The sequence below is a fragment of the Kryptolebias marmoratus genome, linkage group LG10 (genome assembly GCF_001649575.2).
Source record: "Kryptolebias marmoratus isolate JLee-2015 linkage group LG10, ASM164957v2, whole genome shotgun sequence".
Taxonomy (NCBI): Eukaryota; Metazoa; Chordata; class Actinopteri; order Cyprinodontiformes; family Rivulidae; genus Kryptolebias; species Kryptolebias marmoratus.
The window spans coordinates 1,793,854-1,814,671 of record NC_051439.1 but is presented as its reverse complement, the minus strand read 5'-3'; the positions used below and the strand labels follow the sequence as shown (position 1 = coordinate 1,814,671).

Here is a 20,818-nt window from a genome sequence, read left to right as displayed (position 1 = left end):
GATGAGAAGCTATTTTATTTTCTGTTTTTCAAGAGTAGTCAGCTTGTAGGGCACCACAACTGCTTCCACCCGCGTCGATCATCATCATCATATGAAATAACTTTTTGTCACAACAAAAAATAGTGGCTGGTAAAATATTTGAGTGGCTGGTAAAAACTTTTGTCCACCAGCCACAGTGGCTGGTGGACAAAATTTTTAATTTCCACCCCTGGGTGGAAGTTTAAGAAAATGGTCATAGACAAGGCTCCAACCTGCCAAGCTGATCTGGCAACAGCAATCAGAGAAAGCTGGAGCCAGATTGCTGAAGAGTACTGTTTGCCACTCATTAAGTCAATGCCTCAGAGTCTGCAAGCAGTTATAAAAGGTGGTGCAACAAAGTACTAGTGATGTGTTGGAGTGTTATTTTGTTTGTTTGTTTTTCGTGATTCCATAATTGTTTCCTCAGAATTGAGTGATTCCCTGATTTATTCCCTGTGCTTGTTGTAAAAATCTAACTGTTACTGGCTACCACAATTATTTTTCTTGATTTCTTTTAGTGTTTCTTAAAGCCAGAAAGTTGCCATTTGAAATTCCTTTAGTATTTTGTCATGTCTGTGATCTGCTTTTTTTTTTTTTTTTACAAAATTAAACAACTGAAGGAACATCCTCAGAGAATAGTGATTCCATAATTTTTGTCAGGGGTTGTAATACTGGCAAAGTTTTGAAGACACCTCACACAATCAGTTAGTGCTTGAATTATGCTAACTTTTAACGTAAAATGTGTACAATTGGGTATTTATATCCAATGACTACTTTCTGAGAGTTTTATTAAAATCCATCCTGTGGTTTAAAAGATATTTTGCTAACTCTACAGATAAGCAAACACACATAGACAACAGCAAAAACATAATTTTACTTTTCAGTGGTTGAAGATAACAAACAAACTCACACTGAGGCCAGACTTGTCGATTTTGACCCCCAAATGAAATTCATCATCATCTCTAGGGGCAATTTGTTCCATAAGGTAGAAGTAAGCTCGCGAATCCTTCAAAAGCAAAATATAAACAAGATTACTCTAATGTCTCTGTGAGAGTGTAAGTGCAGATGGTTCTGCTCTGTGTGGTACCCTAATATCAGCACTGAAGTTGCTGATTGTTTCCGTTCCTGCATTCCTGAGATGATAGTTGACCCAGCGCAGCAGAAGCTCCTCAGGAGAGAGAGACATGAGATGATCTAGTTCCTCTCCTTCCAACAGAAGGCAGATCAGACCTAGATACAAATAAAACTTTTGTTAGTTTTCTGTGAAATTAAAAGACTTTGTGTTTTAAAGTAACATGGTTTGATATTTTATGGAGAGAAATGTAATGTTAGATTATGGAGTATGTATAACCAAACAATTATCAACAGTTTAAATCAACAGTTACTTGAGGCATAAGTGTCAGAACATCTTAAAATCTTGTTGGCTTTTGTTTTAATATGAAAAAAGTGTTTCTTTTTTAAGAAAAGATTGAAAAATAAACATTTTTATTAGATGGCTGGACTAAGTGACCATTTTATATTCTCATGGCCTGTGGCTTAAGGCAAAAGGGCAATAACAGTGTTGCCCGTGTGTGTATATGTGCATTTGTTTGTCTGTAATGTTAGCAAAAGATCTCAATAACTACTGGACAGATTTTATTGAAACTCTCAGAAATTAATCCTCACATGTACATCTACTGCCGGCAATGCGGCCCAAGCTCTGACACCGATCATATAAGGGACCTAACAGCCCGTATACAAAGGCCCGGTACCCCATACTCCCGGAGCACCCCCCACAGGATTCCCCGAGTGACACGGTCGAACGCCTTCTCCAAGTCCACAAAACACATGTAGACTGGTTGGGCGAACTCCCATGCACCCTCAAGGACCCTGCCGAGGGTGTAGAGCTCGTCCAGTGTTCCACGACCAGGACGAAAACCACACTGCTCTTCCTGAATCCGAGGTTCAACTATCCAACGGACCATCCTCTCCAGAACCCTTGAATAGACCTTACCTGGGAGGATTAAGAGTGTGAATCCTCTGTGAATCCTCTTAATACTGTAGTGATACTACACTCTCCGGTCTCCCTTTTTGAATAAGGGGACCACCATCCCGGTCTGCCAATCCTGCGGAACTGCCCCCAATGTCCACGCAATATTGCAGAGTCGCGTTAGTCAACACAACCCTACAACATCCAGAGCCTTAAGAAACTCCGGGCCAATCTCATCCACCCCCGGAGCCTTGCCACCGAGGAGTTTTTTAACTACCTCGGTGACCTCAGCACCAGAGATTGGAGAGCCCGATCCGAAGTCCCCAGGCTCCGCCTCCTCAATGGAAGATATGCTGGTGGGATTGAGGAGGTGTTTGAAGTATTCCCCCCACTGACCCACGATATCCCGAGTTGAGGTCAGAAGCACACCACCTTCACTATAAACAGTGTTGGTGCTGCACAGCTTTCCCCTTCTGAGACGCCGCATGGTGGACCAGAATCGCCTCGAAGCCGTGCAGAAGTCTTTCTCCATGGCCTCTCCGAACTCCTCCCATGCCCGGGTTTTTGCCTCAGCAACCACCTGAGCTGCATGCCGCTTCGACTGCCGGTACCCGTCAGCTGCTTCTGGAGTCCCACAGGCCAAGAAGGCCTGATAGGACTCCTTTTTCAGCCTGACAGCATCCCTCACCGCCGGTGTCCACCAGCGGGTTCGAGGGTTGCTGCCACGACAGGCACTAACTACCTAGCGACCCAGCTCCGATAAGCCACCTCAACAATGGAGGCATGGAACATGGCCCACTCGGACTCAATTGTCCCCCGCCTCCCCCGGAACATGTTTGAAGTTCTCCCGGAGGTGGGAGTTAAAGCTCCGCCTAACAGGAGACTCCGCCAGACGTTCCCAACAGACCCTCACAATACGTTTGGGCCTGCCAGGTCTGACCGGCATCCTCCCCCACCATCGGAGCCAACTCACCACCAGGTAGTGGTCAGTTGACAGCTCCGCCCCTCTCTTCACCCGAGTGTCCAAGACATGCGGCCGCAGATCAGAGGAAACAACAACAAAGTCAATCATTGAACTGTGACCTAGGGTGTCCTGGTGCCAAGAGCACATATGGACACCCTTATGTTTGAACATGGTGTTCGTTATGGACAATCCATGACGAGCACAGAAGTCCAACCACAGAACACCACTCGGGTCCAGATCAGGGAGGCTGTTCCTCCCAACCACACAACCGCATTGCCAGCAGTAAGTCCGGCTAGTTTCCGGTGAGAGTTGGACTCCGCCAAGGTTGCCCTTTGTTACCGATTCTGTTCCATAACGTTTATGGACAGAATTTCTAGGCGCAGCCAAGGTGATCCGTTTTGGTGGCCTTAGGATTGCGTCTCTGCTTTTTGCAGATGTGGTCTTGTTGGCTTCATCGGGCCGTGATCTACAGCTTTCGCTGGAGTGGTTTGCAGCCGAGTATGAAGCAGCTGGGATGAGGATGAGGATAGGAACGTAGATCGACCGGTAAATCGAGAGCTTCGCCTTATGACTCAGCTCTCTCTTCACCACGACAGACCGGTACAGTGCCCACTTCACTGCAGACGCTGCACCAATCCGTCTGTCAATCTCCCGCTCCATTTTTCCCTCATTCGTGAACAGGGCCCCAAGATACTTAAACTCCTCCACTTGGGGCAGGACATCTTCCCCGACCCGGAGAAGACCATGGCCTCGTATTTGGAGGCACTGATCACCCTTAGGGAAACTATTCACGTGGAGGGGCATGAGCAATTAGCGGGTATGGGTCATGACGCTATACTTTCGACGTGGAAAAAGGTATGCCTTATCTTTTGAACCGGCGGTCACACGGTTGATTCGAGGGCGCGTACGTCCCGGCCCCCAGAACAGATTGGGTCAATCCCAGGGTCCGGGTCACCTCAGGGGCCGGGCGACAGCCGCCTGAAAAACTTGCAATATCAATTTCTCCACCAGAGGGAGCAGTGAGGGGCAACGTGTGGAAGCAGAGGGGCATGGGCCATACATTTCAATAGGCCTTATAGTAAAAGATTGCCCGTGCCCCGCTGCTTCCGCCTGGTGCCCCCGATAAAGTTGCAATATTAACTTCGCCACTAGAGGGAGCAGTGAGGGGCACCAGTTTGAAGCAGAGGGGCATGGGCAAAACATTTCCACTTGGTGCCCGTGCCCCTCTGCTTCAAACTGGTGCCCCCGATTAGGGAATGTAGGGGCACCAAGTGGAAGCATTGTGACACGGGCCATACATGCATTGAGCTTCAAGACTTCAAGGGGCTTCTAGCTTTCAGGGGCTTGCTGGAGCTCGGCTCCCGGGCTTCAAGGGACTCCTTTAGATGAGTTTTGTGGGGCACCGTGAGCACCTAGAGAGCCCAAAATTGCTGGGCATGTGGAAAAGGAACTCATGTGTGTAAAATTTGGTGGCCTTAGGTCAAAGTTCAAGTTTCGAAATTTGCAAAAATAAGGCTGACTTGTGTTCTTCAAATCGTTAAATTTAAGGAGACAAGTTGCAGTTCCTCGGTTTTGCCGAGTTGCTCGTAGAGGGCTGATTTTCACGTATGTCATTCAGGGGTCTGTGTTGCCTCCACTGGGGGGCCTCCTCGAGGCTTCCATGGCCTTCCTGGGGCTTGGCTTCCAGGGGCTTCCTGGGGCTTGGCTCCCGGGCTTCCAGGGGCTTGCTGGAGCTTGGCTCCTGAGCTTTCAGGGGCTCCGTGGTGCAGGGACCTCTGCCACCACTGGGGGGGCCTCCTCGGGGCTTCCAGGGGATTCCTGGGGCTTGCTGGGGCTTGGCTCCCGGGATGGTTTGTCCGATCGGAGCCAAACTGGTCGTGCTACACCCATCATGCCCCTTTGCTTCCACTTCGTGGACATCTACCCCCCCACCCCCCACAATGGCCGACCTCCAGAAAAACCTCAAAACAGCCAAAAATTCATTATACATGCATGCGTCACCACCTAGTGGATGTTAAAATTCGGTGCGTCACGGGGGGTACCGATGTACTAGCGATGGACGCTTGCTTCAGCCTGAGGTTTTCGCAGGGGCATCGGTAATACCAGAGGTGCCGTGCCAATCAACGATGTATTGGAAATTACCCGAGAAAAGTCCCCCTGATGCTTTGGGTAGTGACCGAATGAACGAGATTGCGGATACAAGTGGCTGAAATGAGTTTTCTCCGCAGGGTGTCTGGGCTCTCCCTTAGAGATAGGGTGAGAAGCTCGGTCATCCAGGAGGGACTCAGAGTAGAGCTGCTGCTTCTCCATGTCGAGAGGAGCCAGTTGAGATGGCTCGGGCATCTGGTTAGGGTGCCTCCTGGACGCCTCCCTGGTGAGGTGTTCTGGGCACGTCCCACCGGGAGGAAGCCCATAGGAAGACCCAGGACACGCTGGAGGGACTATGTTTCTTGGCTGGCCCAAGTGGCTGGGGAGAGGGAAGTCTGGGTCTCCCTTCTTAGGCTGCTACCCCCGCGACCCAAGCGGAAGAAGATGGATGGATGGATGTACACCTACAACCTATTACCTTTTTTAAGTCAACCCAATTCAAGATAGCCAACTCATAAGTGACCTTATCAAACATAATGATGTCTATAACTATTTTTACAGCTATTAGGCTCTGATTTGGTGTGGCAATAGCTGAGAGTCATTCCCAGCACATACTTCAAACACTAACTGATCGTGCCATATCTGTTTTTAAAACTTTTCCATTGAAAAGTCAACTCTGTCTGTCAATCAACAGCAAAATATATTGAGAACCACTTGGAATGTTTTCACAAAACTATCAAAATGTAGTTACTGGGTGTAAATCAGCAACTGATTACCTTTTGAAGTCAACCCAATTTAAGATGACTGCCATAGCCAACTGACCATTGAAAACAAAATAATTAGCCAATGTTACAGATATTGACCTAAAAATTGGTGTGATAGTTGCTGAGTATCATCTCCAACACATACTCTAAGCACTATTATTATTTTGGCTTAAACCATTGGCATTAACTGTTGGCATTAACCCTGTTTGTTAGCAAAATATCTCTGAACCACCGGTCAGATTTTATTGAAACGTTCAGAACATAACAATTAAATGGACATCTACAACTATTTAGGATTTGGAGTTATCATAATTTAAGATGGCCACGATATTAGCCAACACAAAAGTAACTACAACTCAGTCAATTTTACACATACTGAGCTAAAATTTTGTTGTGGTAGTAGCTGACAGTCATTCAAAACACATATTCTGAATGTGACATCTGATAATATCGCATGAGATCACATGTAATATTATTGAAGATTTGACCAAAACAGCTACAACTCCATCCCATTACAACTTACAATAATTTTAGTCTAAAACTATGACAAGAAAAGTGTTGGGCGATATGTATTTTTCTAGGAATGCAAGGTATTTATTTTTTAATATGAAAAAAGTGTAAACATTTTTTAGGTGCTTTGGTCCTTTTTTCAGTACTTTTGTCAAGTTTTGAGTTTTTTGAGATATGTTTCTGTCCTTGTATAAAGTTTGTTGTTTTGTTCTCATAGTTAAGCCTGTTTTCATGTTGTCTTTTCTTGTGTTCTGTGTGTTCTTTGTTATTCTGTCTTGTTGTTATGTAATTAGTTTTTTGTCATGTGTTTCTTGTGCCTCTATTAACCTACCCTCAGCTCAGTAGTTCTCCAGTCAGCCTGTCACGCCCACCTACACCTGTCTCGAGTTACTAATCAGTCACAGTCACCTACGTTCACTTTCTCATCAGCCTTTGTCCTTACAATCTATTTTTTTACTTTCAGTACTTGCTTGTACATTGTATTTGGTTTGTCTCTGTTTAGTGTTTATCCCTGTCTTGTTGCGTCTTGTTCACGTCTGTTTATGCCATGGTCAAGCCCTGCATTTTGTATCTTCCTCCTGTGTTCTTTAGTAAGTTTTTGTTTATGTTTGCTACCAAGTCAGCCTTTTCTTTTCCTTTTTGTTAATAAATCAGTTTTTTTGTTAACTCGACATGAGTCTGCATTCTGGGTTTTTAATGCTTTTTCAATATCAGATTGTTTTACTTGTATTTCTTTTGGCTAATTATTCCATACTTGCAGTAAATTGTTTCTGCTGTCAACTGAGATCAAAGTTATTCTGTACTAAAAAAAAGTGGGAGGAGATGATCACATCAAGCAATATAACATTAGAATGTCCTTTTTATTGTCTGGTGAAAGTCATAATTAAAAAAAAAGTTGCATTAGTATTTCTGTTATTGCTAACTGATTTATGCTGGGAAATAATTATCCATAGTAAGACCTAAAAAATACAAAACAATTTACTTTAACATGCCATACTCAAGATGTTTTAGAACAAGTCATAATTTAAAGAACATCTTATTTAACTGATGATGAGCATATTTCAAAACTCCTTCTCTAAAATCTTTTATGTTAATGTTTAATGATTTACTGCATTTTACCTGAATCAGTAGGCTAACAGTGAAGTTATTTGCTTGTGTGTGTGTGTGTATACTGACCTTCGTTCCTGGTGATTTCTATATCAGCAAAGAGGCCAACCTTGATAATCTGCCAGAGCAGTCCCAGGACTAGATGGGGTTTCCCAGCCATCAGATCATGGGCATCAATGCTCACCACTGTGCAGCCGATTGCTGAGGCAGAGTTCAGGGCTAAGACGAGATTCTCCTAAAAATGCACAAAAAAACAAATCAAAAAAGATAATTTCTAAAGAAATTTTGAAGGGTTCCAATTCATATACAGCCCAAAATTCCAACACAACTTTGTAACAATCTAAACTAAGAAAAATGCTTATATTTTTATGACTGAACAGTAGAAGTATAAAGACAACCAGGATCAAAAGATATACCATACTGCCAAAAGTATTGAACAGTATATGAACTTGAGTGCCATCTCATTCTTAATTCATAGGTTTTAATATTATGTTGGCCCACCCTTTGCAGCTTTAACAGCTTCAGCTCTTCTGGGAAGGCTTTCCATAGATTTAGGAGTGAATGGGATTCTTCACCATTCTTCCAGAAGCACATTTCTGAGGTCAGACACAGATGTTGGATAAAAAGGCCTGGCTCACACTCTCTGCTCTAATTCATCCTAAAGGCGTTCTGTCAAGTTGAGGTCAGAACTCTGTGCAGGCCAGTCAAGATTTTCCACATCAAACTCACTTATCCATGTCTTTATGGACCTTGCTGAAGTATTAAGAGTTCCTTTCACTGAAACTAAGCAGCCAAGTCTAACTACTAAAAAACAACCCCACACCATAATCCCCCCTCCACGAAACTTCACACTTTGCACAATGTAGTCACACAAACACCTTTCTCCTGGCAACAGCGAAACCCAGTGCTGCCTCGAGTGGAGGTGTTTAAATATCTCAGGGTCTTGTTCAAGAATGATGGAGAATGGAGAACAAGATTGACAGGCGGACTGGTGTGGGTTCCGCAGTATTGCGTACTCTGTATCAGTCCTTTGTGGTGAACAGGGAGCTGACCTGTAAGGCAAAGCTCTCCGTTTCCCATTTGGTCTACGTTCCATGAACTTTGGGTAATGACTGAAAGGATGAGATTTAGGATACAAATGGTTGAAATGAGTTTTCTCCGCAAAGTGTCTGGGCTCTCCCTTAGAGATAGGGTGAGAAGTTTGATTATGTTGGAGGAACTCGGAGTAGAGCTGCTGCTACTCCACAATTAGAGGAGCCAGTTAAGATGGTTCAGGCATCTGGCATGGATGCCCCTGGATGCCTTCCTCGGGAGGTGTTCCAGGCATGTCCAACTGGGAGGAGACCTCAGGGAAGACCCAGGACACACTAGAGAGACTATGTCTCTCGGCTGGTCTGAGAACGCCTTGGAATTCTTCTGGAAAAGCTAGAAGAGATAGCTATGGAAAGAGATGTCTGGGCTTCCCTACTCTCAAGCTGCTGCTCCCGGCGACCTGAACAAGTGGTAGATAATGGATGGATGGGCTTTGTTAAACTTGTAAAAATCTACTCACCCTCATTTTAAAGGTGGTGAGCTTTTTTATGTTGATGACTCTTTCATCGATGGTGTCTGGTTGAGAGAAGTTGATCATTTTACTGAAAAAGAAAAGGCATTGTGAGATTTAGAGTTTGGCAGACCACTGAATTGGGGTGAACTTGTAAGTGAGTTTTTGATTTGAAGGTAAGATGTACTTTATGTAACCTTCTTATTGTTATTTGCCTCTGTGTGAAAGTCCATCAGGATTGACCAACAAAGAGCCTGAAAGATGGATGAACTATAAAACAATATAACATTATGACACTAATCCTGCTTTAACCTTTGCTTCGACATAAAAGACCTTAACAAGAGGTCAAACTCTGAGTTTTTGTTTGTTGCATACCAGTCATTATGTCCATAAAAACAAAAGAGTTCTTAGTGAATTTACCTTGTCCTAAAAAAAAGAAAAAGACAGTTTAGATCTTTTAAAATGGTATGTTATTAAGAAGTTATATGTATTTAGAATCTTAACTGCAGTAGTCAGAAGTCATAACAATCTCAGTTTAGGGAATTGGTAGGAAATTCTCCTGGAAGAGTCAAGCTAATGGCTAGTTAGCTTTAATGCAGGGTAGGTTTCTGAAACAACTCATACCACAAACTTTTTATAGCAGTTAAAGTGAACACTTTCTTATAAAAGTTTACATCATTTCATTTTTTCATTAGATAATTGACAGTCTGTTTTTATTAGATAAACAGACTAAAGCTGTTTAACATGTTCAGTTTGAAAGCTTGTGTCCTACATAAAAAGTTTTGACACAGAATATCTTCAGCATAAATAACCAGTGGCGGCTGGTGGTGATATTTAAAGGGTGGGCTAATATATATATATTCCAACAACAGAAGCATCCGATTAGAAAAAAAAAACTGCTATAAATTGACAGTTTTACAGTTGTTTTTGAGATGAAAAAATGACAAACAACCACGGAAGCACACCAAAGACCAAGCTCATATAGAGACTCTGTCAGTTGCCCAACTTAATTCCCCTGCATTAAGGGTTTCAACACTCCTTGACACAATCACACTGATAAAATGAAATAAGACACAATATGTTTTTAAAGGAGGCCTACCTTATTTAAAGAGAAGCTCACTCTGATGACTTTTCTAGGATGCAAAAAGGTTAATGACCTTGTTTTTGCTAATATTGCTCGCCATCGCGCCTACTCAGTCTACGCCAAACCACGCCAACATGCACTCGCGCTGGAGGAACGTCATTGTACATCCATCCTCATTGGATGAATCATGCAGGTGCAGGCTGACCCTGTGTTGACCAAAATTAGCCTGCAACCCTGCTTGCATGAGGTACCAGCTCCAAACAAGGCAACATAGGATCAAGTTTTTTAATTTCCTAGTCAACATTATTATAAACCATAATTGTAATATGCTTATCTTTGTAACAAATATTTATGATAAACACTTCTTTAAAAAGTGCTTGTAACAATTACCTGCCCCATGCACATATGTGACTGCTCAGTTGTGGTGTGTATAAGCATGCCAGACAATGGATGGCAAAAAGAAGTTGATATTGCAGCAAAGGAAAAAGTTCTTTAATTGCTCAGCCGCAGTGCAGCACTTTTGCCCTTTTACTCTATTTGAGGTTTCTGTCCTCCCTATGCTCCCTTTAGGACATTTGCATCACCGTTTGACAGGTGTACAACCCCTGTCAATAATGTGAGAAGAGATACAAAGAAAGTGGTGGCAGACAGCTTCTTTTTGTACTTTTTATTGGCATTTGTTTAGCTGCTGTTTTGCTAATTTTAGCTTTAGCATCTGTTTAACTAATTAAGGTGTTTGTTTTGATAATTTAGACCAGTGGTTTGCAATCTTTACAACTAACAGAGCCATTTCGGCTCCTTCTCTCACTAAATTAAACCTATCCAGAGCCGCAAAACCTACTTGAAGTTTTAAATAAAGATAGCATGACTCATTAACTGTTTAAAAAATACTAGATATAAGATCTGTAATAAATTGTTGACATTAATGTATTTTTACATGTTAGGACAAATAAAGTGACCAAACTCCTATTCATAAACACTGGACTGTCAGCTTGTCTGTATAATTGTGGAAAATTAATAACAAATAATAAAGTACACATCACATATACAGTTTAGTAAATTTTTATAGTAATTAGGCTATTTTGTTGGACATTCCTGCAGTCAGCATGGCAATTACCCACTCCCTCAAAACATGCAACATCTGCAGCATTGTGCTGTGTAAATAAACTACACATTTTAGAGTGGCCTTTCATTGTGGTCAGCCTACGGCACACCTGTGCAATAATCCTGCTGTCTCATCAGCATCTGCCACACCTGTGAGGTGGATGGATTATCTCAGCAAAAGAGAAATGCTCACTAACACTAATTCCAACAGATTTACACAAATTTGTGTACAATCTTTGAGAGAAAAAGGCCTATTGTGTATGTACACAATAAAATTAAAAAAAAGTCTTAGATCTATGAGTTCAGCTCATGAAAAATGGGAGCAAAAACAAAAGTGCTGCATTTATATTTTTGGTCAGTATACATGTGCACATATTCTAAAATCTCAGTTTGTGCGTGTGTTAGGGTAAACAAGTGTGTGCATGTGTGTATATTTAGTACCATAATAGGATGCCATCACAGAGGGAAGAGAAAAGGCTCTCATCATTGGGGTTTACAGGCAGCAAATGTTGGCAATCAGGGTCTTTTGCCAAAGCTTTGTTGATCCACTTTGCAAAGGCTACTTTCTCTTCATCTAAAAAAAACAAATTTAAGATAATCTGTTCAAACAAAAATGCCACAAACAGTCACTGATTCCATCTATATGGTGTTAGTTTTTTTAAAATAAAAATACTCCTGAAGGTACTCTCTTTAAATAATTAGATTACAAATGTGTTATCCATTCTAATTTCTCACCAGAATAGGAGTGCTGTGTTCCCTCGCAGGAGACTCCTGATGTGCCTCCAAAGGAGTAGATTCCATCTTTTCTTGAGATGACTTTTCTGAACGTCTCACTGAACTCCTTACTTTTCAGCTCTTGGTAAATCTGACCACAAACAAATTGGGTTAATACACAATAAATGCTTAGCTGCTTTGGGTCTTTTACTCACTATATCAAGACTTACTGAAACAAATTCATCAAAGCTGATCTTCTCGTCTTTGTTTGTGTCTCCAGCAATGAAGGTCTCAACAATTTCTCTCACTTTGTACCCGGGCAGATGAAGGCTTGCTTCTCTGAACAGTTCCTGAAGCTCAAAGTCACTCACATAACCACTGTTATCAATATCTGCAGAAAAAAAATACACAAACACAGATGTAAAATTCATTTAATTGGTACCTTCCATTAGGAAAGCATGGGTAGCACTGCAGTGCATGATAGTGCTTCTTTTGCTTTACAATGGCAATACCTCTTACTATCTACCTCTAAACAGGTCTCTAAATTAATTTAACTTTTGAAGTCATCCTGTCTTAAGATGACCAACACAGCAAGTGGTAGGCACATTCAAAGTTTTTACAGGTATTTTTCTTTTTTCAATATATTACTTTGAAATTACTTTCTTTGATATAGAGAGCAGTGAAGTGATAAAATAAAGGTAAAAAAAAATCTTTAATACCACAAATCTTGTCATAATTACTCAATAGCATCCAAATGAGAAATACATATTTTAGTTCTAATAATAGGTAATCATCATAATAAATGTTTGCTTTATACAAAGTACATCTGCTCTTCCAGTCATCAGTTTTCAAATGATTGCATTCTTGGGGCAAATATTAAAGCTGCTATATCATTAAAAAAAAACCTTCAAGTGTCACACTAGAGGAACAGAATCTGAGTATGATTTGTGATTGTTTTTTCAGGGTGGTCATCACAACTAACTGAAATTAGCCAACACAAAATAGCTAGAACTCACTCAATTTTACAGCTAATGAGTTCAAATTTGATGTGGTAGATGAGAGTGATTCACACTATATACTAGTGTGATGTCTCACAAATTTCCTTTAGATTGCACATAACGTTATTTTAAGGTTTGACAACTATAACAGCTATAAATCTGTCATTTCTCAACAAAAGATGATCTTAGTCTAAAACGCTGGCATGAGAAGTGGAGTTTGAAAACCATTTGAAAAACAAAACTGGTGTCATTTGAAAAATGCTATGCTTTAAATTTTCTGCATTTTACTACTTTTGTGCCTTTTATTGGTGTTCCAAACTGCAGTAACCAAATGATATCTCTTACTGACAACTAATTATCATTACTATCATTTTTTAATCATAGACCCATAATTTTCAGCTGATAAAAGCAGCACATTATTGGCACATCTGAACACTCCTCACACACAAAGTACATGTGCTCAAACAGAGCAATAAAAATCACTTTTATACAAGTTGTACTTTCATGCACTTTATAGCTGTCTATAAAAGTCTTACTTTGGTCATCAATAAACTCACAGGGTAAAGTTTGGCATGAGAGAGTGAAGATAAAGGAGTGAAACTGACCAATTTTATTAAAGGCCTCTCGGAGGTCTTCCAAGTCCTCTCGGGAAATCTGTGTGAAATGATTCTCCATGGTAGATTCAGTTTTGTGCACCTAAAACACAAAATAGTTGTACAGGTTTAATGTTATTAATTAATTAATTATTGAATTAATTATGACTAAAACAAGTAACTAGGAAATATTTTTGACCAAGATCTTCATTGCCTTGATTTTGCTTTACTTTGCAACAACTATTCACTTTTTCAGAAATCATACACAGACATACATATTTTTTTCTTGAGAAAACTAGAGCAAAATACAAAGTGAGGCATGTACCTTCATATACAGCCAGACTGCAGGAGTCGGGTCTTCCAAAGCTCTGCTGGCCTTCACACTGAGATAGAGATGCTGGTGGATCCTGGAGTGGTTTGACAGCTGATTACTTCACTAAGGAGGAGTCACTCAGCGGAGGCTCTCAGCAGACCTTTGGCCTGCCTGGTCCTGGGAGAGGCAAGGCTGGAGGGTTAACATTTAACACCTCAGCTGTGTCATCATGTTATTGTCCATAAAACAACATTTATCTTAAAGTTGAGTTTAAGAAGGGCAAAAAATTTTACAATATGTCTTCTACCCTGTGGGAATAATTGACAGAACTGAAAAAGGATTTTGGTTTTAATTTTTCTTGCTGTAGCTGCACCCAAAATACTTTTTATTTCTAAAACAAAACAAAAAAACTCACACTGCACAATGTACTTTTTTTGTGTGACATGATGTTGCTATTTATTGACCACCACCAAAAGCAAGAATGTTTTTTATGTATCTGTGTGTGTGTGTGTGTGTAACTTTAGTGATCAGAATAAGAATTGAGGATCTGTCTTAGCTACTACCACCAAATTTTGGATCAATATCTATAAATATGAGTTATAGCAATTTTTCATGTTTTTATTTTTAAGGTCAGTTGACTATGGTGGCTTTCTTAATAGGGCTTAATAGGTCAAAGACCACAAGAATGGAAATGTGTCAAAAGACAGAGGGAGAAGAGGAAAGACAAGAGTGTAGAACTCTAAACATAGGGACAATGATAGGCAAAGGTAGAGAGCTGGCTGACATGATGCAGAGAAGGAAGGTAGACGTGTTATGTGTGCAAGAGACCAAGTGGAAGGACAGCAAGTCTCACAGCATTAGGGCGGGGTTTAAGCTGTTTTACCTGGTGTAGATAGGAAGAGAAATGGAGTACAGTGGTCCTGAAGGAGAAGTTAGTAAGGAATGTAGAGGAAGTGAAAAGAGTGTCATATAGGCTCATGTGTCTGAAGGTAGAAGTAGAAGTTTTGATGTTCAGTGTTATTAGTGGTTATGCTCCACAGGTTGGATGTGAGATAGAGGAAAAAGAGAAATTCTGGAAGAATCTTTATGAAGTGATAGTGAGTATTCCCAGGGAGGAGAGAATGGTGATCGGAGCAGATCTGAATGGACATGTTGGTGAAAGAAATAGAAGAGATGAGTAAGTGATGGGCAGGTTTGATGTCAAGGAAAAAAAACAGGTAGGACAGCTGGTGGTGGATTTTGGCAAGAGAATGGAAATGGCTGTAATCAATACTTATTTCTAAAAGAGAGAGGAACACATGGTGACCCATAAGAGCAAAGGCAGGAGTACGCAGGTAGACTACATTCTATGTAGAAAAGGTAACCTGAGGGAGATTGTGGTCTGTAAGGTTGTAGCAGATGAGAATGTGGCCAGACAGCATCAGATGGTGGTGTGTAGGATGAGTGCTGTGGTGAAAAGCAGGAAAAGAGTAAAGGCAGAGAAAAGGACCAAATGGTGGAAGTTGAGGAAGGAAGAAAGTTGTGAGGAGTTCAGAAAGGAGCTGTTGGCTCTGTGCAAAAAAAGTTCGACCCAGGCCTTGTGTCACAGAGCAGTGGATAAAGCTGCTGTGTGAACAAAAATGACACAATTTTTGTCACGCAGCCACGTGAATGAGAGCCAATTCTGTGCCTTCTCAGGGAGTCTGAAAAACCTTAATAGATGAGGTCAGGCAGGAATCCCCATGGACTATGATGTTTGCAGATGACATTGTAATCTCTGGTGAGAACCGGTAACAGGTGGAATATAACCTGGAGAGGTGGAGGTATGCACTTGAAAGAAGAAGAATGAAAGTCAGTCGTAGCAAGACAGAGTACGTGTGTGAATGAGAGGGAGGCAGGTGGAACAGTAAGGCTACAAGGCTACAAGGAGCAGAGGTCACAAAGGTGCAGAACTTTAAATACCTAGGGTTCACTGTCCAAGAAAATGGGAAGTGTGGTAAATAGGTGAAGAAGAGAGTCCAGGCAGGATGGAGCGGATGGAGAAAAGTTTCAGAAGTGATTTGTGACAAAAGGGTGGCAGCAAAGGTCAAAGGAAAGGTTTACAAGACAGTGGTGAGACCAGCTGTGTTGTATGGTTTGGAGACAGTGGGACTGACAAAAAGACAGGAGACAGAACTGGAAGTGGCAGAGCTGAAGATGTTGAGGTTCTCCTTGGGAGAGACAAGGATGGATAGGAGTAGGAATGAGTTCATGAGAGATACAGCACAAGTTGATCAACTGGGAGATAAAGTTAGAGAGGCCAGACTGAGATGGTTTGGACATGTGCAGAGGAGGGACAGTGGGTATATTGGTAGAAGGATGTTAGAGAAGCAGCTGCCAGGAAAAAGACAAAGAGGAGATCTATGGATGCACTTAGAAAGGACATGGAGTTAGTTGGAGTGAGGACACAGGACACAGAAGACAGAGTTAGATGGAGGAGGATGACTGGCTGTGGCAACCCTTGAAAAGGGACTAATCAAAAGAAAAAGAAGAAGTCAATCAATTGTAGATGTACATCCAATGATTATTTTCTGAAAGTTTCATTCTTTACCTTTGATACCTGGTGATAAAAATACTATTCATTGTTATTTGATTACAGCCCAAGTTGGACTGGAATACCAAAATGTCAAAAAAAAAAAAAAAACAATCAGAATTTACTAAACCTCAAATTTCTGTTTGACAACATTTCATGTTTCTGTCACACATGTAAAATGGGCCTGAATTTGCCTGCTTCACTTAATGTAACCCGAAGGAATACAAGAAGCTCAAAACTTCAGCCATTCCACTATTGCTGATCTGTGATTTAAACACTTATTCTTAATAGGATCAGACTTATTTTGTGATTTAACCACTTATTCTTAATAGGATCAGACTTATTTCTGTAAAACTTGACCTGATTGTGTCGGTCTGGGTAAATAAGAAACATATTTATTATTTCAGTCAACAAAATAATTGCATTTTCTATGAAAATGTGAATGCTGACTGCTATATGATTTTGAAGAAATTTGCTGAAAAAGCTAACATTTGTTTAAGCTAAAGAAATCAGAAAACCAGCTAAAAGGAGCTAAATGTAAGCCAAAAGCTGAAAGTAATAAAATTTTAAACATTAACCAATAACAAAATGCTAACTGAAAGGTAAAACTATCATGATACCATCCAAAAGCTAAAAATAGAAAAACTCTCTCTAAAATAGAAACAGCTAAAAGAAAAAAAAACAAAAAACCTAAAAGTAGCAAAAACTCTAAGTAAAAATATCAAAGCACTAGTTGAAAGTAGCAAAATGCTATATGCACTGTAGAAGTGGCAAAAACCCTAGCTAAAATGGAAAAAAAGGAAAAATGAAGTAAAATTTTTGATAAAAATAGCTAAATGCTAACTAAAACGCTCAAAACATTAGCCAAAAGTAGCAAAATGCTAGCTAATGCTAAATATAGCATAAGATGACACAAATAGAGCAAATACAGTATGTACAGTAGATTTCAAAGAGAGAAACATTTTTAAAGAAATTGAAGAGGTTTCAATCAGTTTTTTTAGAGAAACTTTTTAAAAAGTATAAAGGTTATAAAAACTAAAAGTGCTAAACTGTTTTAAACTACCGTAAAAGAGCTGAATGTTTTGACATTTAAAGGGGTAAAAAATAGTACAAGTGTAGAGGTATGTAGACATGTAGAAGTATTTACATGTCAAAAAGGTATGGAAGAAAAGACAAAGAATAAAGAGAAACAACATCATTATAATATGAAAGCATTATCTGCATTCAAGCATTCATTTAATTACAAATTGAATAGCAAGGCCCATCTGTAGAATGGAAACTACAGATGGGAATTTCTTCCTATGAAACTGAAATGTTTAACTAATGTAAGGAGCTTACATTATGTCCCAGGCTGGCTGGAGGTCTGAGGTTCCAGTAGGTCAGTCCAGAATAGAAAATCAGATTGTTAACTAGTTTTAGGCCCTTTTCTTCCTACTTCTTTTTTCATACCCCTCCTTCTCAGGTTTATTTTTCCCATTAACCCTTTTGCTGTCTTTGCCCCTTTATGTTCCTTTCTTTTCTTTATAAAGTATCTCCCTCTTAATCTGTCTCTTCAACCTTGCTCAAAAACCCACATAGAAAAACTAAAAACTACAGCCAGGACTGCATCTTTCTGTCTCCTCTCAGCTTTTTTCTTCCTCTGACACCTGATCAGTCCTGTGTGACGCTGAAGAACTCTCCTGTTACACTCTCCTCTTCATCACTGGTCTCAGGTAAACATCCAGCAGAGCTTACCGATGTATAAGCAGCAGTTCTGGTTGTGTCCTGAACCAGGATCAGTTGGTAAGACTCACCTACAAGCACCTTCCATTATTCATAAAGCAATAGGAACACATGCACAGGAAAACTGCTCTTACGGTAAATGCTTGTCCTGACTAACAGTACATGCATAAATAAATATTTTGAAGCTCCAGCTAGTTAAAGCTTATTGATTACTTCAAGTTTGAGGAAGTCAAATCAAGAACTTTTGGGGGGTTTAAGAAAGTTTGCATCTTATTTTTCTTCAACTAACTTTAAAATCACAAAGATGGCTATAACTCAGTAAATTTTACAAATACTGATGTGGTATGTGGTATGTGGTATACCACTTGTTGTGGTATGGAAGCTGAGGGTGATCCTCATTTTGAATATTTATTACTGTTTGTTTAATATTTTCCCATTAACTGTTTGGAGTCTGTTTCTCTCTTAACAAAAATCTCATGAACCTCTGGATGTATATTAATGAAATTTTCAGAGCGTAATCATTGGATGTACATTCTATAACTCATAAACTTTTGAAGTATATTCGATTCAAGATGGCCACTGAAGATAATAAACCATAGCAAATACAAAAATGTTTACAACTCAGTCAATTTTACACATATTAAGCTAACATTGTGCTTCACGTGGTAGTAACTGAAAGTCATCCACAACACATGCCTTGAGCACTAACAGGTGTTTTGCAATATTGTGGGATCGCATGTTTTTGAAAATTTTACCCTGAAGACTAACTTTCAACATTTAAAAAAAGAAAGCCCTCAAAGACATGTCCTTAATTTGACATTATCTGGTCAGGTAAAGTTGTTTTTGAATAGAAACATCTTTGTTAATTTTTCTTTAGTTGTAATGTCAACACATGACCACTCTGATATGGAGGACCGAAAGCAACATAATCAAAAATAAAAGCAGAAATATATATATTTTGCTTTTGCCTTTTCCTTACACATGCGTTTTCATCAAGTAATGTTTATATTTTGCTTTTGCTTTTTCCTTATACATTTCGTCCTCCTCTTTAATTACCGTGAGCATTTCTGACTCAGTATGCAAATGAGGAGGCTGTCTTCTTGGTCCAGCTCCTCTCCTATTGGTCAATAACCAGGTAGGAGCAGGATCCATGCGCAGATCGATTGTTCATGCCTGCGCTCTCGGCCGTTTCAGGAGAATGCCTCATTTGAGAGGAAGTGAACTCGTAGCCGAGATGTCTCAGACAGCTGCAGAAGAGTTAAGGCACGTTGCTAGCTTAGCTGACGGCAATACAGTCAGTGATGACTATTTATAGTTTCCCTTTCCAAACCCCCAGAGTGCAGAGGAGGCGCTCTTTAATACCGCTCACACCTGTGCGTGCTCCCTTGTGAGGGCCCGCCCAATCGCTTTTCAGCACAACACCGTCCGTCCTTTCAAATTGTATCAGTTCGGTACGCCCTTACCCCCACTTGTGGCTGACATGCTTTGGCGGTGGCCGGTTAGTCGCTTTTTTGCCTCCACCCTAAAATCTGACCAAAACTTATATATTTTTTTGTTCTCCACCTCATTGACCAACATTTCAAATTCTGCCTTCGTGAAATTTAGCTTATTCGCTCTTTTCTCCGTGGTTGTCTTGGTAACCATGAAATAACATTTCACGCCATATAGCTTATCAATGTTATTTTATGGATAAATGCCATGGTATTTAAACAAGAAGTCACTGTGGTATTACAGGTTTTGCGCAGTACTTCTTTAAAGCGTTTCTCCAGAGTGTTGGAAACAGCACTCTCTGGTGGTCACAATGAAAATGGCAGATGCTTACAGCAGCTGGTATTGCTAGGCGGTCACCCATCCAAGTACTAACCAGCCGACACAGAAGCAGCCCTCTGTGTGCGCGGATCTCCCCAGATCCACACAGGTGCCCGCCTCTAAGCACTTTATGCATTCAAACGGGAGCGCAGCTGAGCGGACAGCCCGCACAGCAGCACTCCCTCTCTGTGCGGTTCTCCCTCCAGCACCAGCTCCTCACAGCTGCGCCCGCCTCTAAGCACTTTACGCATCCAAACAGGAGCGCATCTGAGCAACCGTCCGACACAGTTTCACCCGCTGTCTGGCACGGTTCTCAGACGGACCACCTGTACCCCACAGGTACCCCCGCCTGGTCTCCATCCCAGCCACGAGCTCCTCTGAGCGGCCGGCCGACACAGTTTCACCCGCTGTCTGGCACGGTTCTCAGACGGACCACCTGTACCCCACAGGTACCCCCGCCTGGTCTCCATCCCAGCCACGAGCTCCTCTGAGCGGCCGGCCGACACAGTTTCACCCGCTGTCTGGCACGGTTCTGAAGCTCTGAACTTTTTTGTTTTCGGTCACCCGGGTTTATATAAAAGACACCATTTTAAAGTTTACGCTTTTATTCAGAATTACATGTGGATTGTTCAAAGTAAGCCCTGGTCTGGCGGGCTTGGGCAGCGTTGGCCTGCATTGCATAGAAGCGGTCTGCTGTTGAGGTGTCATGACACATGAAGTAGGCCAGCCTCGACCGGATCTCAGGGCTGTGGGTGTTCTTCACCTGCGTTGAAACACATGTCTGTCAGAAAAGCAGGCAAAGTTGGAACAATAAAAGCTTTAAACGTGGGTCAAACTTCTACTCACGTGTGTGGCNTACTGCCGTCCTTATGTCCGTGAAAGTCGGTTTTCCGGGCAGCCTCATCTCAGACCAGGTCACCCGCAGGTAACGTAGCAAAACCCTGTCTGGACTCTGACACCCAGTAAC

At 41.2% G+C, this 20,818-nt stretch overlaps 1 protein-coding gene across 1 annotated transcript in view; it reads right to left on the bottom strand.

Annotated features, from left to right (window-relative positions):
- pls1 (plastin 1 (I isoform)) overlaps positions 1-13,946 on the bottom strand; it is a 21,751-nt gene extending 7,805 nt beyond the window's left edge. The window contains exons 1-9 of the mRNA XM_017441815.3: positions 13,782-13,946; positions 13,469-13,559; positions 12,096-12,256; positions 11,887-12,016; positions 11,593-11,725; positions 8,973-9,054; positions 7,490-7,655; positions 1,106-1,248; positions 929-1,024 (exon numbers count right to left, since the gene is read on the bottom strand). Of these exons, the coding sequence (XP_017297304.1) occupies positions 929-1,024; positions 1,106-1,248; positions 7,490-7,655; positions 8,973-9,054; positions 11,593-11,725; positions 11,887-12,016; positions 12,096-12,256; positions 13,469-13,559; positions 13,782-13,787 (1,008 nt within the window). The 5' untranslated portion in view covers positions 13,788-13,946. The remainder of the gene's footprint in view (positions 1-928; positions 1,025-1,105; positions 1,249-7,489; positions 7,656-8,972; positions 9,055-11,592; positions 11,726-11,886; positions 12,017-12,095; positions 12,257-13,468; positions 13,560-13,781) is intronic.
- Between the last annotated feature and the right edge of the window lie 6,872 nt (positions 13,947-20,818).